Source organism: Equus asinus, chromosome 2, assembly GCF_041296235.1.
Source record: "Equus asinus isolate D_3611 breed Donkey chromosome 2, EquAss-T2T_v2, whole genome shotgun sequence".
In the NCBI taxonomy this organism is placed as follows: domain Eukaryota; kingdom Metazoa; phylum Chordata; class Mammalia; order Perissodactyla; family Equidae; genus Equus; species Equus asinus.
Genome location: NC_091791.1, coordinates 127,281,517 through 127,307,520, shown reverse-complemented (window position 1 = coordinate 127,307,520; position 26,004 = coordinate 127,281,517). Strand labels below are relative to the sequence as shown.

The 26,004-nt window shown below is 39.2% G+C and overlaps 1 protein-coding gene across 13 annotated transcripts in view; it reads left to right on the top strand.

The window, feature by feature from the left end:
• Window positions 1-26,004, top strand: part of NEO1 (neogenin 1) — a 249,324-nt gene that overhangs the window by 181,048 nt on the left and 42,272 nt on the right. For 7 of the 13 annotated variants that reach the window (XM_070498486.1, XM_070498438.1, XM_070498419.1 and 4 more), the window contains exons 8-15: window positions 1,890-2,109; window positions 9,618-9,772; window positions 14,271-14,419; window positions 14,787-14,925; window positions 17,925-17,974; window positions 18,549-18,696; window positions 21,698-21,808; window positions 23,145-23,339. In XM_070498486.1, the coding sequence (XP_070354587.1) occupies window positions 1,890-2,109; window positions 9,618-9,772; window positions 14,271-14,419; window positions 14,787-14,925; window positions 17,925-17,974; window positions 18,549-18,696; window positions 21,698-21,808; window positions 23,145-23,339 (1,167 nt within the window). The remainder of the gene's footprint in view (window positions 1-1,889; window positions 2,110-9,617; window positions 9,773-14,270; window positions 14,420-14,786; window positions 14,926-17,924; window positions 17,975-18,548; window positions 18,697-21,697; window positions 21,809-23,144; window positions 23,340-26,004) is intronic. The other 6 variants (XM_070498461.1, XM_070498457.1, XM_070498490.1 and 3 more) reach the window with 1 other exon arrangement.

Sequence of the window (26,004 nt, the reverse complement as noted above, 5' to 3'; positions counted from 1 at the left end):
GCTAATCCTGTCCTTTCCACCCTACGTCGTAGGGCTGTTGTGTGACTAAACTGACACAATATATGAAAAACAACTCTGAAAGCTGTGAATGAGAGGTATTTATTTCCTCTGAGGCAGCACGTCTGTGGAAGCATAGGGGACAAGAATGAGGCCTCAGAGCCCACTCAGACTTAAACTTGCTTATAATATTGACGCTTGTGTCAGTGAAGTGTGGACTTGTAGCTGAACTGTGGCTTCGTTGGTTTATGTTTTGATAGAACTCTGCACTCTTAAAGGCAGTTCCTCAAAAGGATGGGAAAAGGAGTGGGTGAGAGAGGATAAGTGATTTGCCCAAGGTGACACACTTAGCACGTGGCACAACTGGGACTAGAACTCCTGTTGGTTAAATCTAGAGGCCTCTTAAACTAAAATCCAAGGTTGATTTTAAAACTTGACCACTTACTACGTGTGACCTAGGACGAGGGATTTAGCCCTTTTAAATGTCAGTCTCTACATATGAGATAGAGATATAATGAGAGTGCCCATTTCATATCATAGAGTTGTAAGGATTGAACACATCCATAGAAATAGCCAGAGCAAGGTGCAGAAAGTGCTCAGTAAATGGTGGCTATTGGATCACCCTTTTCCCTTCCCCACCTATCTAGAAGCTTTAGGTTGGTCTTCCTCTGTCCTTTCCCCTAGAGAATTTATTCTATCTAGCATATTTATTTAGACTGCCCCACTTCAGATTGTCTTACAGTCTGGAAGATTGTCACAGACATTTCCAGGAGGTTGTTGCCCTACTGTGTCATTGAAAACTAGGTCCAGAATTTCCGTGTTTTCCTCGCTACTTCTTTTCTACTAATTTCCTCATTAAGGTTACGACACAGTTCTAATGAACTCCTTTAGTTAAAAATTGTGAGATTACGTTTATACTTTCTGGCCCCAGGTGAAGGAGATTTTAGGTTCAATATGAGGAATAAACTTCTAAAATCAGAAGTGCCCAACAACAGAATGGACTGCCTTAGAGGTAATGAAGTGACCCATGACTACAGATGTGCAAGCAGAGGCTTTTGGCTAGTGGATCTGTGACTTGCCGCCGCTTCCTCTGTCCCATGCAGTCCCTGAGGTCTGCAAGCTGTTGTAACATCCATTGCAGTGAGGACTGTAACAGATCAGCCAACCACATATTGTGTTTTTTGTGACTTTGTAATTTTTGATTCATGATTTTATACTGTCATAGTTAAATGAATTGATAAGATGGCAAATGAACTATAACTTAGTGAAGTGAGGAAGGTTGTCAGACTTCCCTGGGTATTGCCAAGTACAGAGAGCAGAACTTAATATTGGACTGAAGTTGGAGATGTGGCTCTCGAATCTCCTACAGAGCCGAAGCCACGCACAGCTCTGCAGTGAGATTACAGTAGCCTGGGGCCTGTGTTGAGTGTAACTAGGCTCATCCGTACCACACATGTTATTTCATGTTTTGATAAAAGTACGAGAAAATATTGAGGTTTTATCATATATGAGACTTTTATGTGCAAGATTTGACAGATGTTGCATGCTGCTTTCAGGATTAAAGAAAACTATTTGCGCACTGCTGTGTCCTTCTGTGAGATGATTTATTCCCAGCTGTCACCTTCCCTGTCCCTTACCCACGACCGTTATAGTGCCCAGGAGGTCTGCTTGCTCTACGGTGCTGTGTCTTGAATAGCGCCCATTAGTTCTCAGTAGTTACCCCTGGCCTGCATGTTAGCCTTCAGTTTAATGGCCTTTTTTATGTTCATTCATTTTATTTTATTTCCCATCGTGGTTTTGTTTATTTCTTTTTTGTTTTTGTTTTTTCTGTTCTCTTTTTTAAAACCGTCGTGGTTTGCCCTTCATATTCCCCAATATTTGCACATGACAAGATGTTGCCATCCCAACATTACCTCCCACTTCACTGACCAGTGCCACTACTGACCATCTAGCACCAGCCACCACGGGACCACTGCCTTCAGCTCCTCGCGATGTCGTGGCCTCTCTGGTCTCTACCCGCTTCATCAAACTGACATGGCGGACACCTGCATCAGATCCTCATGGAGACAACCTTACCTACTCTGTCTTCTACACCAAGGAGGGGATTGCTAGGTAAGTGCCTGTGTGTCTGAAGCCAGTTGGTTGCATCTTGGTCCACCCCGGCCCACTCATGCTCACTGGCTCTTTCTTGTACAGCACCTGTACCAGTTTTCAGTCCAGAAAATATGATCACCAAGATGCATCTTTCCTAATTTAAAAATAAATTCCCAGGGTCTGACCCAGTGGTGCAGCAGTTAAGTTTGCATGTTCTGCTTCGGTGGCCCCAGGGTTCACCGGTTTGGATCCCGGGTCTGGACCTATGCACTGCTTGTCAAACCATGCTGTGGCAGGCATCCCACATATAAAGTAGAGGAAGATGGGCATGGATGTTAGCTCAGGGCCAGTCTTCCTCAGCAAAAAGAGGAGGATTGGCAGCAGATGTTAGCTCAGGGCTAATCTTCCTCAAAAAAAAGAAAGAAAAAAATAAATTCCCAAACAGACTGAAGTCCTGGTATTCTTTCCTACTTTTTGGGGACAACTTGGGAGAGGGTAGATAGAGCTATTTAGGTGGAGGTATTAAAATATAGCCAGAACTACTCTTTTTTCATAAGGTTTCCTCAGCGTAGGAAGTTTCTCAGAACTTTCAGATTCTAGAAGTTACAGTAGACTTAAGTTTTTAAAGCAATCTTAAATGAATATTTCCCTGCACCTATGTGGATAGTCCAAGGGGTCTCCTTAGTGACTAATTTTCCTAAAACAGCATTTTCATTAAATTCCTCTCCATCTCCGTCTCTTTCAGGAACTCACTCACATTGCCTCTCCATTTTCATAGGAGACTTTCCAGAATTTCCAAACTACTTTATCCACAGTCTAGCTTTATCTGTCCAACCTTATTTTCCCTTAACTCACTTTCTAATGATACCTGTCTAATTCCGTCACTGTGCAGCCTTTTTTCTCAGTCTGTTCTCTTCCGTCTCTTCCCCTTTCTCAAGTAAAGCTGAATTCAGTTAATCCTTCTTGGCCCAAATTAAGCCCCATGAAGCCCTCATGAATCTTTCTCCCCCTTTTCAGCTCATGTAGCATTTCTCTTGTATACGTGTTTATTCTACTAATATTGGCACTTAATTATGATAGCATGTGATCTTATACTACCACAAGTTGTTACTCTTTTATTTTATGTGTATTTGTGTTGTTTTTACAACCAGATTATAAACTGTTTGGGAGGAACTGGGCTACGTGCTCACTGTGTATTCTTAACACTGCTGAGTAGACTCCTTCATTGTGCTGCTACTTCACACTGAAATGAGAAAGCTAAAATATCTGTTTTGGTTAGGACCCCTAACACTAAAATAAAGTTTGTATTTCTACTAGTGTGTTTACATTTGATATATATTGTATTTAGTACCAGACTGGCAAGTTCAGCAAGTATAGGAACCTTAATCAAGTCAAGACCCCTTGATTTAACAGTCTGAGAAGTCTGAGTGACATAATTTGAGCCAGATGGATGGAGCTACTCATAGGATATGTTTATCTGAACACTCTATTGGATGTTTGGGGAATAACAAAGATAAGGAAACAGAGTTCTAGGCGCAAACGGGTAAGACATTACTACTAAACAGTATTTGTCTTAAAATGTCTCCAACAGACTTTCAAATCTCATTGCAAATTTCATAGGATTTCATAGAAGGAAGAAAGCATTTAGTAATTCCTCATAAGAGCCAGCTTATTTCCATGACTGAGCCTTTACTGTTGTTGCTTCTACCAGAAGTGTATTTCCCTCACAAATAACTGTGTCTGGCTCTTGACTGTCATCTTCAGATGGTGCCTCCTTGTGCCTTCCATGAATGCCCACCCAGCTTAGCCCCTCAGTCACTGTTACACAGTGGTGTGCTAGAGCTAGCTTGTTCCCAAGCCAATTGTTAGATTTTGAGGAAATTTTCAAGCCTGATGACATGACATGGTAGCTCGAAATTGGGCATGGTGGGAGTATTTATAAGTGCTGCAAACCACAGCCAGTTGTTCACTGCTTACCAGAGCACCACTGCTATCACATTGCCCTGGGTTGGGTTTATTTTGGAACACTTTACACTGAAATTTTCTCTTTTTATTAACATATTTATTGTGTCTCTCTTGTTCAGTAGAGTATCAGCAGCACCTGGAACAGAGCCTGGCATATAGTAGCACTTAAACAAATATTTGTCAAGTGAATAAATTTCAGTCAGTGGAGAAATTATTTAAGAAATCATGTTGAAATAATTGACTCCATTTGGCGGAAGGAATAAAAATTATCTCTCTGTCTTATATCATGTATAGCGACAATAGATGGATCAAGAGATATTTTTAAGACATAAATGTGTTAGAAGAAAATATAGAAACTGTTTCTTTCATTTGAGTATGAAAGACCTTTTGAAGGAAGACAGGAAATCCAGAAGCCATAACAGGAGACATTGACAAAGTTTATTATGTAACAGGGTAAATTCCATGTGATAAAACATCATGTAAGCAAAATCAAACTATTAAGTGGTAAGCTGGGAAAAAATTTGTAACATTTACAAAAGATTGTATTGATATCCAATCTATATAAAGACCTCCTACAAATTGTAAGTAAAAGGCAGATATCCCAAGAGGCAAATGGTACTTGTAGATGACTCATGGAAGTTAGTGGAAAGCCCAGTAAAATTACAAAGGTTTTCACCATCACTAGCAATCTTGGAAATATAAAATAATCAGTTACCATTTTTTTACCTAAGGCTAGCAAAAATTTTAAGTTGATAATATCCAATGTTAAGTGAGTTAAATGCTGAGAAGAAATCTGCTCTAGGCTCTTAGTGGCAGTATAAATTAGAGTAGCCTTTGGAGAAGGTAATTTGGCAGAATTTTTTATCTTTTAACACACATACCCTTGCTTCCAACAATTACACTTCTAGGTGTCTGTCCTATAGATATACAGATACACATATGCATAGGGCACTTGTATAAAATGTTTATTGTAGCATTGTTTGTTTTGAAGCACTGAAAAAAGGAAAGAGTGTAAATGTCCATTGAACGTAAATGTCTGTTGATAAAGGGATGGACATGTAGTTCAGATATAAATATCCATATGAAGTATGATGCAGGAATTTTTTTAAGTGGCTTTTATCTATATATTTTGATGTGTATGTGAATGCCTAAAGCATGATTCTCAACCAGGGACAGTTTGCCCCCCACCTCCCAGAAGACATTTGGCAATGTCTGGAGACGTTTTGGGTTGTCACAACTGAGATGGAAGGGGATGCTTACTGGCATCTGGTGAGTAAAAGGTGGAGATGCTGATAAACATCCTCCAACGTACAGGGCAGCCCCTACAACAAAGAATTATCCTCCCCAAAATCTCAACAGTGCTGAGGTTGAGAAAGCCTGGCATGTAGAGATCTGGTAAGATACAGGTCAGTACATGCCACAGGTGGGCCTCAGGGTAGGACAGGTTTTGAAGAGGGAGAAAAACTCGGACTTGAAATTTTTTTTTAACTATATATACTTTGGTTTTTAATGAAAATCTATCACATTTAAATTTTTTAATTTATGAATCATGAGTTGAAATGAGCAGAGATGATTAATAAATGAAGTTGGAATTGAGAAAAATATGAGAGTTAAGTTGGCAGGGGCAGGCGGACAGGACAAGTATCTATAAAGGAAGAGGAGATGCAGAGAGGATCCAGTTTAATTTGTGTGTCTGGTGTTTGAAGAATGGGAAAAGTAACAAAGCTAGCCTAACTGGGCTAGAGTTTTTGGTAGAAATTAGTAAGAGATTATAATAAAAGTGGAAGTTTGGAGCCAAATGTTGGAATGCCAGTAAGAATTTACACATAATCAGTTAAGAAGGGACCATTTTAGAGTCCTGAACAAGTGTGCCGTGTGATTTTATTAAACAGCTTTTATTAACAGTACTTTGAGGGTACTACACAAGATTAGAGGGGAGAAGAAATGGAATAAGAGAGACAAATAGTTACGTTAATCTAGGTGCGTGGTAGGTATGGCTTGGGTGAAAGTGGGAGCAGTGTCTTGGAGTGGACAGAATAAATCAAGGGAATATTTCAAAGGAAGATTCTTGGAGACTGTAATATTTTTTTGTTACCTCATTACTTTATGATTTCTGAATAAAAGCAATGAAGGTATAGAAAGAACACTGAGTCAAAAAACTAGATCCTGGTTACTTGTTTTATAAATAAAATTTATTTGTCCATTGTAAGCTTAAATTTTCTCATTTAAAAAATGAGGATAATAAATTTTCTCCACAGACTGATGATAAGAATTCATTGTGAGGATGTATACCACTGCCTGCATTTACAAATTCCCTTACTTCCTGCATTTGAAAATTCAACCACCAGGTGGCACTATGTGCCTTGGTCATGAGCTATAATTCTATTGGCTACCCAAGGTACCCAAGATTCCAGAGGGTCCTTCCTCTGCCTTTTCTGCCTTTTCAGCTATGAAATATTCTCCTTTTTTCCAATGTCTTTAATGTGTACGGTAGTACTTTTCTGATTTTAGACATTAAACAGAGAGTATAGAGTAAATTATTCTAGAAATTAATAGTATTTTAGAGATGGAAGAAGTCTTAGGTATCTGTTAGTCTAATCCAGAAGTTGGTAAACTATGGACCCTGGGACAAATCAGACATTATTTTTATGGCCCAGGAGCTAAGAACAGTTTTTACATTTTCAACTGGTTACATTTTAATAGGTTATGTAACTACATAATATTTTCCATTTTGCCTCTTGGCCTGTAAATATTTACTGTCAGGCCCTTTAATAAAAACTTTGTCACCCTGGTCTCATGCTTCTATTTAGTACGTGAAGAAACTGAGGCCCAGAAAGACTTAGTGACTTGCGTAGGATCCCCTAGCAAGGTAGTAGTATTGCCAGAACTAGAATTGGAGCTCCTAACTTCTAGCCCAGCGCTGTCCTAATGTGAAGTGTACCTTTTTCTTTCTCTTTTGACTCTTAGTTAACACATTCTAACCTGAGTCCCATTGCAACCTCACACATTTATGAGAATTGTCCTTCATAGCTTACCCTGGATCTCCTGAAGTCAAAAGTTTTTTTCTAGACAGACACTTGGTTCTGGGTCCTCAGAGCAATCTAGTGTTGGAAGCTCTTCAGGTGCTGGGTATAGTCCACCGTAGGGAATCACACCTCTTACGGATGTTTTTTGTTATTGTAATGCTTCTAGAGAAATTTGTTCTAGGTTTTTAGTTCCCTTCACTCATTTCTCCCGTTTTTTCCCTTTCACGTAGAACAACCAAAATGCTATCATTGCTATATAAGAGTTACGTATCAGAAGGCAGATCTCATCCATTCCTTCAGCACACGTTTGTGACGCTGCCTGGTGTATAAGCATTCTGCTAGGTGCTTCTGTTGTGAACAGGAAGGAGACACTCTTTCACGTCAGAGTACAATAGTGCCCCGCCACTCTCTTTCTCAGAAAGAACTCGTTTATACTTTTATTTACAGAGTGAGCAAAACAGACCTAATCTGTCTTGTTTCCTGGAGCTTTTAGTTTAGTGAAGTGTAAAAGACCTACTTCCTCTTAGACAGCAGTCATTTGTGATCAGTCCAGGAGTCAGCGCCCTCGGTGTAAGAAATCAGTTGATATCCTTCCTCTAAATCTTGTTATACTGAAGTTTAGCTAAAGAGAAAATACTATCTATAGATATCTCGAGTATCTCTGAGCAATACTTTTGTCACCATAGTGCTCTTTACCGATGGATCTGCTTATAGACAAACAACCTCTATAAATATGGCATGGGTACTGTTTTTTAATTAAAGTAGTTTACAGAACTATTGGAAACTGTTGAAAAACACTTAAATCTCTGAAATGCAAAAGATCACATACCATCACACAGATTGGCGTATGCTCAACAATTTTACTCAGTAATTTCTGGGAAAATTATCAATATTTTAAAGTAAAAATTTTTACTCAAATAATTTCTTCCACTGAGTAGTTTGGGGCCCTTTTATTACTCTCTCAAGATAGACACAGATCTTTCCTCACAGGATTGACAGTTCTTAAAGGCCAGCTATTTGTATAGAACAAGTAAATTCCATCACAGTATTTGTTGAAAACTCTGTGTAATGTAATAGGGGTTTTGTTACAGTAAGTACAGTAGATTGAGCATAATTGTGGTCTCAAGTGTGGACACACAGACCCCCAAAATAAAGCATTATTTTTTAAAGAATGGGATAACTGCTTTTATGTTTTCCTCTCATAACACTAGATGGCTGGATTCATTTGTACTGTTTCTGATTTGTCAGACGCATTTCACATCGGTTTGAAATTTATTCCGAAAGAGTACAGTAGTCCCCCCATATCCATAGTTTTGCTTTCTTTGGTCTCAGTTACCCATGATCAACCATGGTCTGAAAATATTAAATGGAAAATTCCAGAAAGAAACAATTCATAAGTTTTAAATTGGGCACCGTTATGAGTAGTGTGATGAAATCTCACACCATCCTGCTTCATCCCACTCAGGACGTGAATCATCCCTTTGTCCAGCGGATACACACTGCGTACACTACCTGCCTATTAGTCAACTTAGTTGTCATCTCGGTTATTAGACTTACTGTCTCGATATTACAGCACTTGTATTCAAGTAACCCTTATTTTACTTAATAATGGCCCCGAAGTGTGAGAGTAGTGATGTTGGTAATTTGGATATGCCAAAGAGAAGCCATAAAGTACTTCCTTTAAGTGAAAAGGTGAAAGTTCTTGACCTAATAAGGAAAGGAAAAAATCATGTGCTGAGGTTGCTAGGATCAGTGGTAAATTTTATTACAGTATATTATAATTGTTCTATTTTATTGTTATTGTTGCTAATCTCTTACTGTACCTAATTTATAAATTAACCTTTCTCCTAGGTACGTATGTAGAAGGAAAAACATAGTATATATAGAGTTTGGTGCTATCCGTGGTTTCAGGCATCCAGAATGGATCTCCTGCGGATAAGGGGATCTACTGTATTCATTTTAAGAAATTCTAGAAATCAGTGTCATGATTAGCTTATTTTATAGACTGGGTTACTTTTAAGCTTCCTGTAAATTTTTAATGTTTTGTTCCCAATTTTAAAAGTGATAATCTCTAATTTTCTTTTTATCAAGATCTGTTATCCAAAATATACACAGCATTCTTTGATATTTTCTGTGAAAATTGGTTGGTACATGTAATCACCTTCTGTTTGTGTCCCTGAGAATCACCCCTTAAAACTCAGTGATTCCTAAAGCCTACAAAATTGATGACCAGCTGCCCCATTTGAAATGGCCCAGAATCTGGTCTGTGTCTTCTCTGAAAGGAAGTCTTGCTTATGACCAGGGATAGCAGCCAGTTAGCAGACATATATGACGTTGTTCTTTGCCAGTCTCCATATTCTACTGTGCACTGTTCCACCCCCAAAAGTTTCCTTTTTTGAGAGTTAATTTGACTTAAATTGTTAAGATTTTGAAGTGGTTTGGTATCTATAGGCATTGCAGTGAAAATGGAAACTGCACATTCTCAAAATATTCCTAATTGATGCTGTTTCTTTCCAAATCCCTCTTTGTCCAAAGGGAACGTGTTGAGAATACCAGTCACCCAGGAGAAATGCAGGTAACCATTCAAAACCTAATGCCAGCAACCGTGTACATCTTCAGAGTTATGGCTCAAAATAAGCATGGCTCCGGAGAGAGTTCAGCTCCACTACGAGTGGAAACACAGCCTGAGGGTAAGTCTCCCACCTGTCTGTCAGCTCGGCGTGTAGGTAGATCTATATGAAGGCCTACCTTACGTGTACCCTTGCACACCTAGGAGTACAGAAGTACAGTTCCTCACCTTCAAGGTCCTTCTGAATTAGTTAGGGGAGATCAAATTAATCCACATCACACAGTAGCAAGTAGTGTAAAACAGTAATTCTGCTGATATGTACTCAAATTTTACTGATCCTTTAAGACCTAGCTCAGATACCTTCTAGAATCTTTCCTCTGATCCTATCTAATATTGTATCTGTACAATTCTAAGATACATTATTGCTTTCTTCTTTAAATTCTGATTGTTAAGCTATCTCATTTATTTCATGGCAAAGAGAGAGTCTTTGTCATTCTTTTTGTTTCCCACAGTGTCTAATATAGTGCCTTACACATGAAGTAGGTATTTAATAATTAGCAACTGGATTGCCCTGATCTTTATACTTTCCACACTCTTCAGAATCTCTTTGAGATTTACTTTGGACCTGTGGTCTTTTGTGCTAAATAGTGTTACTTCCAATTATATTTCTTAAGATAATCTGCAGTTGAAATGAGTGTTAGGTTGACTTACTTTATAAATGTCTTGTATGTCTTAAGTTTTGCTTTTAAAATATAGGCCTGAAACTGCAAGGAGCAATCAGATCATAATTAATGCTTTTCCCATGAGACTTTCTTCTACACTTTTACTTTCTTTTAACACAAGCCCCTGTTTTTCCTTGGTGCCTTCTCCAGTTTTCTTTCACTATTAACTGCATTAGTTTTCCTGTATTAACAAGCTTCCAATAACAAAGATTTTACTTCAGCATGTGAGATACATTTGTGGAAGCTACTGACCAGGCAATGACACAGATTAAGTGAATTTAGCAATGAGACTATGGAAATAACTTAAGCACTTTACCTGATGGGTGGAACAAGTAAAGTCAAGAAGTGTATGGAGCTTCACTTCTAGTGCTGTGGCAAATCCTTCACTCACCAAACATTTACTGAGTATATATGAGGCACTCCACACGGTGTTAGAGATGCAGAGGATGCACAAGACAGGAATTCTGCCCGTAAAGAACAAGCAGTCTAGATAGGAGGTCATTGATCATTTCACTGATAGAGCTTAAAGATCAGACATCAAACCCGCGTAAGAACGAGAGCTCATCAGAGCGTCAAGGGCTTGATTTAAGGAAAGAATGTGTTCTCATTACAGGAAAAGGATGTTGAATTTCACAGTTACTGTGTTCAGATAAGAGGAGGAACAATCTATTAGATTTCGTGCTCAATTTTCCTCCGTTAGCTTTCATGTACAGGCGTCATTCATGACAGATACTGGGATATAGAACAAGGAAAAATTACTGTAAAAGTGAGGTAAATCAAGGCAAGTTCTGAGGAAAAGATGAGACCTGAGGTGGGCCTTGAAGCATTTGGCTTAGAGCAAGCATTCTTGGGGAAGGAAACTGCATGACCCAATCCCCAAAATGCAATCAAACAGTGCACATGCAAGACGAATCATGATGAAAATAAAAGAAAAGACTACTGGATTGGATTCAGTGCAAGGCCTCCATCTTGGCGCTATGAACCTTCTGAAAATATTTGTGTGTCTGTACCTATTCACAGTTTCCCTGGGAAAGAGCCTGTGGCCTTCATTATTATTTCAGAACTTATGAGTCAAACTGTTGAAAACTACTGGACTAGAAGAGTCATTGTCAATTTAGGGGTAAAGGAAAAGATGGAAGGGACAGGAGATTCGTTGAGTGCCTACCACGTGCCCATCACTGCTAGGCAGTCAGGCTGTAAAGATGAGTAAGACTTGGCTTCTGTCCACAGGGAGCGTATTACAGTCTGGTGCCAGAGACAGACAAGGAAATAGACAGTAGTGCGATGAGCTGTCATCACAGGGAAGGTGGGCAGCACAATCATTTGTTCAAGGAGTTCGATTAAAATAAAGTAGCTAAATAAGAATATAGATAGAGGGGCAACAGGCGCTGGTGAGGATATTTTAGGGATGGAGAGCGACTGTAGCGTGTTTTGGCGGAAATGGAGAGAGGTTCACACTTCCTCTCCAGGTATCCAGCCTGTGTGGGGCAGAAGTGTCGGACTCGGCCCTTGGAAAAGATTTTGCACTTTTAGCTTCACAAACCAACTTAAAATTTTTTCCGTTATTATGCCACTGTACAACTAAAATGAAAGAATTTGTTAGCGCCTTTTTAAGGGTCATATTTGCCTACATTTAGCCAATGAATATATTGAAAATGATTTCAAGGGAATTTGGGGACTTTTGTTTTCTTTCCCCTTTAGTAAGTTAGAGGAAAGTTTTCTCTCACCGCAGAAGTGTGACAAACCCCACCTGTCAGGCTGCACAAAATATGCTCTTGACAGTAAGTGAATAACATGATTCATAACTAAATAAAGCAAACAACTGTCAGAATAACCACATTCAGGTTTCTGTACTTTGGTAGCAAAACTAATCTTAAGCTGTGGTGCTGTTGTTTAAGAAAGCAGGTTTGTTTTACGTTTTGTTAGTTTTTTTCCCCTTTCCTTAAATCTAATGGATATGTGTGACAGAAACACTAGCACCAGAGAAATTGTTTTCCAATACAGAGTCTACCAAGGTGTAGGCATAGGCAACTGCCCAGGATTTGTGTATAAATTGGGACTGGAGGGGCTGGCCCCGTGGCCGAGTGGTTAAGTTTGCGCGCTCTGCTGCAGCAGCCCAGGGTTTCGCTGGTTTGGATCCTGGCCGCAGACATGACACCACTCGTCGGGCCACGTTGAGGTGGCGTCCCACGTGCCACAGCTGGAAGTTCCCACAACTAAAATATACAACTATGTACTGGAGGGATTTGGGGAGAAAAAGCAGAAAGGAAAAAAAGAAGAAGATTGGCAACAGTTGTTAGCTCAGGTGCCAATCTTAAAAAAAAAAATACCAACTCTTAAAAAAACAGTAAAAATAAAAAAATAAATTGGGACTGGAACCTGTCAGTCAGACAAAAAAAATATATAGTAAAAAGGTATGTGAGCCACTGTAGGAGTTAGAACTGGACAGTCAGTAAGGCAACCAATCATTGAGTTTTCTAGTCACATACATTCTATGGAGGGTGTTGTGATTTCCTCACTGGTCCTCTTGAGTCTGCATTTTAGAATCAGAAAGTGCTCACCTCTGGGCTCCACCACTTGCTAACTTCCCCATCCCTTGGGAGTGGTTCTAAACCTCTCATCATGGTCTATAAATAGGGAGGATAATAGTGTCTGTCATTTGGATTAGTGCAAAGATTAAATAAGATGTAATTTAAGGGGCCAGCCCTGTGGCGCAGTGGTTAAGTGTGCACATTTCGCTTCAGCAGCCCGGGGTTCACCGGTTCAGATCCCAGGTGTGAACATGGTACCGCTTGGCAAGCCATGCTGTGGCAGGCGTCCCACATATAAAGTAGAGGAAGATGGGCACGGATGTTAGCTCAGGGCCAGTCTTCCTCAGCAAAAAGAGGAGGATTGGCAGCAGATGTTTGCTCAGGGCTAATCTTCCAAAAAGAGCGATGTAATTTAAATGCATGTAAAGCGCTTAACGCTCAACTGGTTATACGCATTCATTAAATGATAGCTATTCTTAAAATTATTATTCTTTAATCTAGTCTTGTTCCCTTACTGTTTTTCTTCCATGCATGTGTTCACACATCCTTTCTAAACAGAAATATGATCGTGTCATGTCATGTCCCTGCTCATAACTTTTCAGCGATTACCGAACACCTATAAGAGATAATCCAAACTCTGTAGCAGGGCATTAAATTAGGTTCTTCATTCTCTGACTCTTGTCATCCTTTTCAGCATTCTCTCTCCCATATCCATTCTCTGTTTCAACCATAACTGCATAACACTATCTTCTCACATATCCTCCCCATTGACTGGAATAGTTTTCCCCTTGGTATCTAAGAAAACTGTCCATTCCTCTTACTCCCCAGAAGTCTTCAGCAGTCTTCTCCTTTGCTACCCACCCCCTCCCAAAGCAGAATTGTGTACTTTCTCCTTTCAGTTGGTAACAACTGTTACCAACTCTTTTAGCACTTATGACGTTATTTATTTATAACTCTATGTCTGACTTCCCTCTGCACTGGGAATTCTTTGTGGGCAGGGACTCTATTCATCACTGTGTCCCCAGTGCCTAGTAAAAGAAGGCTTTCTTTTTATGATGGTTGGTTTTATGTGCTGCCGTCCCACTGCAAAACTAGGATTTTATATACCTCAAGAAGAATTCTGCAGTGTTCATTTTTTTCTTTGAATAAATTTGAGATACTTCACAGATAGTTTTTGGTGTTGAGTCTTAAAAAGGCTAATGCATTTAATTATATATTACCCTAAAACCACTTCAATTAAGTCTGTTGTTTTCTTAGTTTTTATTGTTTTTAAAATGTGGCCAGTATGACATTATTGCTGAGAATGGTCATTGAGGAGTGCAGTAAATTTCATTTGTATCTTGCTGTTTTGAAATTTTCTTTCTAGTTCAGCTCCCCGGCCCAGCACCTAACATCCGAGCATATGCAACTTCACCTACTTCTATCACTGTCACCTGGGAAACACCGTTGTCTGGCAATGGGGAAATTCAGAATTACAAATTGTACTACATGGAAAAAGGGACTGATAAAGAACAGGTATAAGTTGAAGCCATTTTTCAACCCATTGATTGGAATAGTAAAGTTGAAATATGTTTCCAAAACTCAATACCTGTCTTGAAGTCTTAGGGAAAAAAAAGATCTATAGGAAATGGAAAGTTGACAGATTCTATTTCTTTGTACCAACATTTATTCTGTAGTTTCTGTCAGCATGGGTCACTAAACATCAAGCAATATTTCTCAGTAAATTGCCAGTGTTTATGATTAATCTGCTTTGACTGTTAAATAACATTCTGTAAAGGGATAAAAATCTGCATTGTGTCAAATATAGAATTTGTATAGTTAATTATTTTGCAGCGGTTCTTTTGGCTTTCGTTGTGTATATAATTGTTTTATTTTGTTCAAGGATGTTGATGTTTCAAGTCACTCCCACACCATTAATGGGTTGAAAAAATATACAGAGTATAGTTTCCGAGTGGTGGCCTACAATAAACATGGTCCTGGAGTCTCCACGCAAGATGTTGCTGTTCGAACATTGTCAGATGGTGAGTCTTTCTTCCTCGGGAACAAAATCTCTTGCTTGGGGGCCCTGGTGGCGTAGTGGTAAGATCATGGGCTTTGCTGTCAAGAAGATTCAGTTCAAATCCCAGCTCTGCCCCTTACTGGTGGTGTGACTTTGGTCAAGTCAGTTAACATGTCTGAGCGTGTTTCTTTACGTGTAAAATGTAGATAAACCAACTTCATTGTGTTGCTGTAAAGACTTAGTGAGAGAGCATAGAACATGTAGTGCCTGATACTGAATATCTTCTCAGTGTTTTTATTTTTAGTAGGGGCTTTTGTATAAGTAAATATTATTGCTTCTTCATAACACAGACCATTCCAGGACTGTTGGAAGGCTAGCCTTGCTCTACTTAGCAACCATGTTTGTATGCCAAATAGATCCTTTTAATTCCCAGTCATTTGTGGCAGTTTCATTTCTCGCTTGTGATTGAATTTCTAAGCCAAGTTATATGCATATGCCCATGATCTGGAGCAGTATTTTTCAAACTACAGCTTGCCAGAGATATTGAGTGAGTCAAGACCAGCATTTTTTTAAAAATATTTTCAGAATAGAACAGAAAATAACAGAGTTCATTGCACTTTAGTAAGTATATGTATTGTTTCATGAAACTCAGCTAAATCCAACTTGTTACAAAAATGTCATTTTTTAAAACTGTGTGTGTATGTATATATAGCCCTTATATATATACAGGCATGCTTTAGAAGCTGTGGTTTGACTTCTTGAAGTAAATGGTCAACCATAATAATGGTCACACTAATAAAGGAGCAGACTGACATCATGTGCCTCCTGATGTGATGCATTGAGAAAGACGTAACTTCACCTGTTTCATCTATGTTGTATCCCTGCCAAAAATGTTTAACTTGAATCTGATCATGATGAAACCATGAGACATCCCAAAATTGAGGGAAATTCTGCAAAATAAATAAATAAACCGCCTGAATTCTTAAAAAATATTAGCCTTATGAAAGGAAAAATAAAAGATTGAGGAATCATTCTAGAATCTAGATTAAAGAGAAGTAAAGACACATGAAATAAAATAAAACATGTATGATCTTTGACTTGTTCCTGGATCTGGGAGTAAAACCAGCTATGAAGGACACTATGTATTAGTACAATTACTTTATGTTAGATATAGATAATGTTAGGCAATTTTAAATATTAGCTATGTTATTAGATATATTAGATACTATTTTTGTATTAAGATTAAATTTTCTGAATGTGATCATTGTATTATAGGTCTCTGGGAGAATGTCCTTGTTCTTAGGCAATACGTACTGTAGTATTTAGGAGTAAAGTATCATGATGACTGCAACTCTCGCAGATGATTCAGAAAGAATATGTAGATAGATAAATATGTGTGTATAAATATAATAAGAGAAAGCATATGTGACAGAATTGGTGAATCCAATTGATTCCACCAAAAGAATATATGGTGTTCACCATTTTATTCTTGCCTCTCTTTTCTGTGTGCTTGACATTTTTCAGGATAAGAAGTTGGGAAAAATAAATATGAACTAGAGTTTGGTTAGACAACTACATAAGCCAGTTGGTCAAAAGTTTTGAGAACAGTTGAGGGAACAAGTGTTTACTGTAGGCTTTTAAATCTACACATGAGCCAATTTTTACTGTGCTAAGTGGGTTGGCATGCTGACTCCAGTGCCTGTCACAGGAACTGAATGTGTCTTAGCCTGGTGCTTAAGAGAGCACTTTGGAGTGAGGTGAGCTTGGTTCCTGTGCCAGGTGAAACAAATATCTTGGGCATGTTAACTGCCCTGAACCTCATCTATAGTTTTGTCATCTATAAAATGAGAATAATAACGGAAACTCCCTTGGTATGATTGTTGTAAGGATTAAGTACCCCCCATGTAGGAGTATGCAGCAGATCTTAGCAATGGTAATGATGATGAAGACAGAAACAACAACTGTGTTGGGTGCCCCTGCACCTAAGTGAGAGGTTCTTAACGGGGATAGTAGGAACCATTCATGAACTTTTTTCAAAACACATGTGTCTAAGTTGTACTCCAGACCCTCTGTGCCTGGATCTCTGGATTGAGGCCTGAAGCACTTTGTTAGCAGAAGATACAACATTGAGCAAGAAATAGTCTCTGTCCTCCAGAAGCCTGTAGCACAGTGGGCACTTAGTTATATACCTGGTCACCAAATGTCAGAAAAAGAGAGAAAGAAGTTTCTGTGGATGGATTAGGAGAGGAGAGCTAAAGTCAACATTTTGTAGGTAGAGAAGAAACTGATTAAGTTTACGTAAATTTTCTTTGCTTGCTATAGTTACTACAGAGGGGGATGTTGGAGAGTGTATGGACCATAAACTTTGAGATACCCCTGTCTTATGTTCTAATATGTGAGAAACTAAAGTTATGCAGCTGTTTATTTAGCCGGGAGTCCCAAACTTCTCACATCTAATTGAGCATTCCGATGTATAGTTGGCTTGTGAAGTCACGTGGTCACTTTACTGAAGCTGTCATTGCTTAAATATCTCTTTGCTCCACTTGGGAACTGCCTTCAAAACTGGTTTAAGAACCACACAAGAAAGCCTAGCTCACTGATTTATGTAGGTCACATTTTGGACGCATAATGACATTACCCGGTTCATTCACTTGCCGTATCCATTAGACTTGTTTCCAGAACATTTGTGGCTCTTCCCTAAGATAAAGATATGCTATCACCAAGAATATTCAGAAGAGTACATTGAAGGGTCGCAATGTATCTGGGATCTAGAAAAGTTAAAAGTACAACCTGGCTTGAGTATGGGTGCATTTATATGAATGTCTCATTTTTTTAAATGAATCAAACACAACCACACCTTATCCACATACTGTTATCAACATGAAGGCACTGGCAGCTTGGTTTAGACCTTCAGGTTGCATAATCAGTGTTTGAGATATGCATTTGGGTAGAGTCTGGCCAATAACAAGCACATGAGGGTGATATGTAGGTAACTGAAAAATTTTTTTTCTCCCCATCCAGTTCCCAGTGCTGCTCCTCAGAATCTGTCCTTAGAAGTAAGGAATTCAAAGGTAAAACTTTATCTTGTCATTGTTCATTTTTACTGGTGTACTGTTCAACCTCAGAAGGGCTTACCAAGAGGGAGATTCTATATCAAAACAATCATAATCAAGCAGAGAAGTAAGGTGACATGGATGGTACACTTGCTGGTAAAGCAGGGTTTAGAAACCAACTCCGGTTTATTCTGTTTAACTTTACTGATTTTCTGTGAAGCAAAAATTACTTTAGCCTTTCTGCAAATATATTGCCATTAGTATGTAAACCATGACATTCTAGATCTTAGCATTCCAGAGCCTTGGCAATGAAGTAGGAAGAAGTAAGTTGTTTATGATACCTTAGTATCATAACTTAGTACTGTGAGATGAGCCCAGTGTGAATCAAAGGCAGACATCTGTCAGATGGCTTTAAAATTAAAAAGTATTTTTGAGTGGTTATTAAATAACTTAGCAAACTCTGACCTGAGCACCCTGCTGCCTTTATTTTTGTTCTCTTTACAAGGTGAATTTAAGGTAATAACACATAAAATAGTGAGGACTAAGCTTTCAATATATTCAATCTTTTTCCTATAATCTTGTCTTTTCCCAGAGTATTATGATTCACTGGCAGCCACCTCCTCCAGCCACACAAAATGGGCAGATTACTGGCTACAAGATTCGCTACCGAAAGGCCTCCAGAAAGAGTGATGTCACTGAGACCTTGGTAACTGGGACACAGCTGTCTCAGCTGATTGAAGGTAAGCTGCTTTGCACATAGGCAAAAGCTAGGAGATGCTGTCTTTCTCAGACATTGAATTGTGCTAGTCTACTGACTACCCTCAGCTGTTGACCTATACAAAGTGAAAATGGTTCAAAAGAGTTTGTATGGTTCAGTCTGCTTCTGACTTGATAAAAATTAATGGAAAACACTCCTACAGGTTTTGCCATCTCTGGGTGGTGAGATTGTGTTTGAGTTTTATTTCCTTACTTGTCTTTTTCTGTATTCTCCCCATTTTCTTTTTTGAATATATATATTACTTTTTTGTGATCTATAAAAAGGTAAAACAAAGCTGTATAAGCAAAGAATCTACTCAGTCTGGTTGGTAGCAGAGGTTTACAAAATTATTTTTCTAACACTGACACCACTTGTTTATATGCAGCCTGAAACAACATTTGTGAATAGCTATAGCAATGTAATAATCATTCTTATTACTATGGACATGATAAAGTTTTAGAAAATTCTCTCAAGGATAGCTTGTTTTGAATAGTTTTCCCTTTATATGCAACAGAGAAGTGGCTTACCTGGTAAAAATGGACCCAAATGCAGCTCTAATATGCATTCCCCCTACAGATGGCAGAGTACCCTCCTCTTCCTTGCTCAGGTAGGAAAAGTGGAGTTGGCTTAGCAAGAAGCGTGGGAGGGGCATGGGCAAGTTGGCTCTGCAGGAGAAGCATGGGAGGAAGGTGAAGTACTGTTGCTCTTTGGATATTGGGACCGTGCTACAAAGAATAGAGACAGATGCCCCTAACAAACCCTTTTGGGGGTTCCTAGTAGAGCTCGAGGAAGAAAGGTATAAGAATGGAGGTCTTGTCATTATTATAAAAGCCTGGAGAATTAATTCATCATCCGTGGGGAACTATAAACTTTCCTGACATTGCTTCCCTCCTGGGTAGACATTGAAAGGATTAGAGAAGGTTGATATCAACCACTTGGCTCTGCTCCCAGGGGCCAGGTTCTTAATAGAACCAAGATCTGGAGTCAAAAAGTGTAATGAGTCTTCCCTTCTTTATAGATATGAATTTCTGAAAATTAAGAGAGCTGCTGACAGTGGAAAACTGTCCTCTAGTAATCCAGCAAGCTTTTTTCCTTACTCCTCACCTCGCAGATGGGATTAAATTCCTTCAAAATAGGAGAAGGTGAATATTTGTCTCCAAGGGTACCTTTCAGTCTTTTGGGTTCTTCACATGAACCCCCATAGCTCTGAGCTGCAGCGAGTAAACATGGCTGCAGTGGGTGTTGCTGAGAAATCGCACTAAAGGAGGATTATGGTAAAACTGGTCACAGATGTTCTTAAAAGTCAGTTTCTGATTTTATTCCAAATGCAGTTAAATAACATTTCCCATCTGTAAGGCTTTTATTTTGAATATTTAATAGTAGATATTTACTGTATACCAGGTACTGTTCTTGTTGCTAATAATATAGAAATATAGTACAGTCCTTGCCCATGAGGAGACTATTCATTTTCTCAATGAAACGTTTGCTATGTAAGCAAAATACCACTTTCATGGTAAAAGTAACTTTTTCTTCACAAAGAAAATTCTTGCATTTTAAAATCATATTTAGATTCATTCGTTTAACAGACTTGATTGAAGTTTAGCATGTTTTGGTCCCAGGATGCTCACATGCTCTGTCTCTCGCTCTCCCTCTCTCGCTCTCTCACATTCTAATTCTCGCCAAAAGGGGAGGGAATGATAATCTGGCTAAATTCTTTTAGGACCTCAATTGAGCCATGTTTGCTAGTGGTCCAGGTTGTTGTCTGTTAACCATTATAAATACATGTACAGCCCACTCTGGCACTTTCTGGTTCATTGTATGCAAGGAAGAGACAGGGAGGTAAACTGACTTGGGCCCAGCCATTTTGTTTCTCTTTCTGTCTTGCTTCTTGCTTTCTTGTGGGCAAACAGATTCAGGATGGGCCTGCAGAGAACCCAACCTCCCATCTCTCCTCTCACACCATGTGACAGGGTTAATTAACTGAGCCAGGGCTCATCCTGCCTCCTGCCCAAGTTCTCTCAATAGCTCTCTCTTTGGAGTTTCTATACCATACTGCTGGCCAAAGATCCCAATATTTGGATGTGGGGAGGAAGGATAATTTTTCATAACCCTTCCAAAGCCTATCACAGTATCTAGTATTTAAGTGCCCTAAAAATGTATGCATGTGAACTGTACATTTAAAAATGGTTAAGATGGTAAATTTTGTTACATGTCTTTTAGCACAATAAGAAAGAACAAAATGGACACATGAATATATGAATAGCTGACCATATTATTGACTGTTGCCCTACTTTGTAGGGCAGACTTTTACATGTGGATCTTTGTTGCCTTCAATATATGGGTAAATCGTGTACTTTATTAGCTGATAGTAAATATGAGAGGTTGCATAATAGAGAGGCCTTTTTCCTCTTTTGTTTATTGTATGTACTGTATTGTACTTGTGGGCCAGTAGGCTGTTGAGAAATAGATTTCTAGGCCATATTTGGTGTTTAAAGTTTTTCTGCTGTCGTTATGGGGTAACTTAGAGAACAGAGGTAACTGGTAGGAGATAATGTCTTTGCGTTCTTTTCTAGTCTTGCGTGTCTTCTGAGACCAACTGACTTTATTCCTTTGTTATAACTCTTTCATTATCCTTGGCCTCTTGTTGGCTTTAGCTTCCTTAGTAACAAAATGAAGGGATTGCTTTAAGTGATCTCTAAGGTGCCTTCCAGCTCTTAAAAAAAATTCTGTAATCCCCTGGGAGCGTTGCTCATTTCTCTCCTCCAGGCTTGAGTGGGCTTCAGCCTCTACCTGAGAGCTGGGAGCTCCTCTCTGCTGTGTTTGTGTGTTGCTTGTTCTGTAGCGACTTTAACTGAAACTTTATCAGGATACTAGCTACATACTGAGTTGGTAGATGAGATATTTGCTCTAATCAAAGACTGTTAATCTTTTGTTTTTCCAAAGCTCTTGTTTCAGTTTGTCTTTCTTTGTCATTTGGGTCTCAGGTCTTGATCGGGGGACTGAATATAATTTCCGAGTGGCCGCTCTAACGATCAATGGTACAGGCCCCGCTACTGACTGGCTTTCTGCTGAAACTTTTGAAAGTGACTTGGATGGTAAGAACAACAATTGGCAGAATTGGCACAGGCTAGGTACTAACTGTGGTCAAATGAGTCAAACTGGAAAGCCACAGATTTGGGGTGTATATGGCTTAAATCTGTGAACTTTAATACTGCAGTCATTCCTGGAATGCAGCAAGTCTTCTGGAATGTGTTTTTTTGTTTGTTTGGGTTTTTTGCAGTGGCTTTTAGAGAAGTGCCCCTTTAAGCAGAACCAGAACAAATGGAAATATATAGGTGCTTTAAAAAGTCTGTTTTTCAGGCCAGCCCAGTGGCACAGTAGTTAAGTTCGCATGTTCCACTTCCGTGGCCCGGGGTTCCCCAGTTCAGATCCCAGGTGTGGACATGGCACCGTTTGTCAAGCCATGCTGTGGTAGGCGTCCCACATATAAAGTAGAGGAAGATGGGCACGGATGATAGCTCATGGCCAGTCTTCCTCAGCAAAAAAGAGGAGGATTGGTGGCAGATGATAGCTCAGGGCTAATCTTCCTCAAACAAAAAGTCTTTTTTCTACCAAAGCCATTAAGTAAATGGATAATCTAAAATTTAAGACTGCACCACATAAATCGTGCCTTTGTTTCAGTGGCAGTTTCCCTTAGTCCTGGACACCATGCCCTTTTTCTCACCTGTTTATCCAGTGAGTCACTCCACATGGGTGTGTGTGTATCTTTATCAGAGACAGGTGCTGCACTCCAGAGACAGAGACCTGGGTCCTTATTCTAATTCTTGGTTTACTAGCTTTTAAATGAAGATAGCAATTTATGGCTTACAATAATGTACTTGAAAGATACTGTAAATTGCCACCTTTTTAAGCCTCTTAGTCTCCTACCATTTAAATCAATTGTGCTTCTAAAATTTCATATTTTCTGGCTTATCGTAGTACTTAGGGGAGTAAATAACTGATCCCATTGTGGTAGCGTGATACCTGATCACCTGTGACAACAGGCCTCTGATCAGTTGGTGTTACGTCTTTCACATTCCACCTGGTAGAGTTTGGGAGTCAAATGTGAGACCAGTAGGAGTGGGTAACTATTGAAAGGCAGTTTATTTGTTTTTCTCCATTGGGTCAAGGTTCTTGGATCTCTTTGTCCTCCCTTCCAAATTAATATTGTAATGTCTTATATTTCAGGCCTTTGAGTTTTGTTTTTTCTTAGACGGCAGTAAAATCATAGGCCATACTTCACTAGACGTACAAATTCTCTTTGAATTCTTGGGCATAATGAAAAAAACTTAGCCCCAAATAATTTGGCAGCAGGCTGAACACCATTCCCCAAGGACTGTGAAATATTCTAGGAGGGCAAATCTCATCTTGATTTTCTACTTTCCTTCCCAGAAACTCGTGTTCCTGATGTGCCCAGTTCTCTTCATGTCCGCCCACTTGTCACTAGCATCGTAGTAAGCTGGACTCCTCCAGAGAATCAGAACATTGTGGTCAGAGGTTATGCTATTGGCTATGGCATTGGCAGCCCTCATGCCCAGACCATCAAAGTGGACTATAAACAGCGCTATTACACCATCGAAAATCTGGGTATGTATGCTAAGTAGAGGAAGTGATTGCACATGTGATTTCTTTCTTTTTAACTTTTTCTTGTGTAATAATTTTGTTTTTATAGAAAAATAGTGCAAAGAATTCCTATATGTCCTTCACCCAGATCCCCCAAAGGTTAACATTTTACCACCTGTGCTTTATCATTCTGTATCTTCCTGTAAGTACATGTTTTTTTCTTGAACTATTTGAGGGTAAGTTGCAGACATGATGTCCTGCTAGTCACTAATACTTTGCTTATTTGTTTTTTCTTTTCTTTTCTTTTTTTTTTTTTTTGAGGAACATTAGCCCTGAACTAACATCTGCTGCTAACTCCTCCTCTTTTTGCTGAGGAAGCCTGGCCCTGAGCTAACATCCGTGCCCATCTTCCTCTACTTTATATGTGGGACTCTTGCCACAACATGGTGTGCCAAGCAGTGCCATGTCTGCACCTGGCATCCGAACCAGCGAACCCCGGGCCCTCAAAACAGATCATGCTCACTTAACCACTGTGCCAGCAGGCTGGCCGCATCACTAGTACTTTACTGTGTGTTTCCTAAAAACAGTTATCAAAATCAGCAAATTAACACTAAGACTACAGACTTTATTTACATTTTACTAGTCATCTCATTACTGGCCTTTATAGCAAAAGAAAAACGTTGTTTTCTGGTCCCGGATCGCATGTTGCATTTAGTTATTGTGTCCCGTTAGTTTTTTGTTGTTGTTGTTTTTGAGGAAGATCAGCCCTGAGCTAACATCTGTTACCAATCCTCCTCTTTTTGCTGAGGAAGACTGGCCCTGAGCTAACATCCATGCCCATCTTCCTGTACTTTATATGTGGGACGCCTGCCACAGCATGGCCTGCCAGGTGGTGCCATGTCCGCACCTGGGATCCGGGCTGCTGAAGCAGAATGTGCGCATGTAACCGCTGTGCCACCAGGCCGACCCCCCATTAGTTTTTTTGATATGGAACAGTTCCGCCGTTTTTTTCTTGGCTTTATGACTATGATGTTTTTAAAAAATATAGACCATTTATATTTTGTAGAATGTCCCTCAATTTAGACTCGTCTAATATTTCCTCATTAGATTGAGCGTAAGCATTTTTGGAAGGAAATAACATATGTGTTCTTGTAGCATCATATCAGGAGGCACATGAAAGCTCTTGCTAGTGATGTTAACTTTAATCACTTGGTTACAACAGTCTCTGTCACATTTCTCCACTATAAAGTTATTTTTTTCCTTCATAATTAATAAGTACCTTGTGGGGGAATACTTTGAGTCTTTGTAAATATTTTGTTTCTCATCAAACTTTCACTTGCTAGTTTTATCATCTTTAGCAACAGTTATAACTATGGTGTTTCCCAAGTGGTAATTTTCTAATCCCATTATTTCTTCTACATTTATTAGCATAAGATAAGAGCTTGCCTTCTCTTTCATAGTGAAAGAACGGCCAATGGTAGTCTCTTTATAACTGGTTCCTCTGTCCATTTGACATCTCTCATCTTTCTTTGAGCACTTTCTTCCTTTTTGACACAGTAAGATGTTTTAGGCTCATCTGGTATTTTTCTAGCCTTAGCTCTTGAATGAGTCATTTCTCCAAAAACCCTGGTTTCTTTTATAGAAAATGATATTTAGAAACCAATATCTGAGCAGTATACATGCTCATTGTTACTGGTAGAAAATCTTAAGGAATCTATAAAAAGGCTACTAAACCTATGAGTGAGTTTAGCAAGGTCACAAGATATAAAGTCTACATACAGAAGCATTTGTATTCCATATACTAACAATAAGCAGTTGAAAATTGGAATTAAAATAGCAGTGCCATTTTGATGATCCATAGCATCAAAAAATATGAAGTCCTGGGGCCAGCCTGTGGCATAGTGGATAGGGTCACACTCTCTGCTTCAGTGGCCCGGGGTTCTCAGGTTTGGATCCCAGATGTGGACCTACACACTACTCATCAAGCCATGCTGTGGTGGCATCCCAAATACGAGATAGAGGAGGATTGGCACAGATGTTAGCTCAGGGGCAATCTTCCTCAAGCAAAAGAGGAAGATTGGCAACAAATGCTAACTCAGGACCAATCTTCCTCACCAAAAAACAAAAAAGTAGTACTTACGGATAAACTGTAAAAATTTGTACAGTCTGTACACTGAAAAGTAAAAAATTATTCTGAGAAAAATTCAAGAAGACTTAAATGGAGATACCAGGCTCAGGGATTGGAAGACAGTATTATTAAAATGACACTTCTCTCTACTACAAATCCCAAGTCCTGGTAGACTTTTTTATGAAATTGATAAACTTATTCTAAAATTTATATGAAAAACCAAAGGAACTAGAATAGCCAAAAAAAAATTTTTTTTGAGGAAGATTACCTCTCAGCTAACATCTGCCACCAATCCTCTTTTTTTTTTTTTTTTTTTTTTTTTTGCTGAGGAAGACTGGCCCTGAGCTAACATCCGTGCCCATCTTCCTCTACTTTGTATGTGGGATGCCTGCCACAGCATGGCTTGACAAGCGATGCATAGGTCTGCACCTCAGATCCAAACCAGCGAGCCCCGGGCCACCAAAGTGGAACATGCGAACCTAACTGCTGCACCACTGGGCCAAAAGTTTTTGAAAAGAAGAGTTAAGTTTAGAAGACCCAGACCATCTGATTTCAGGACTT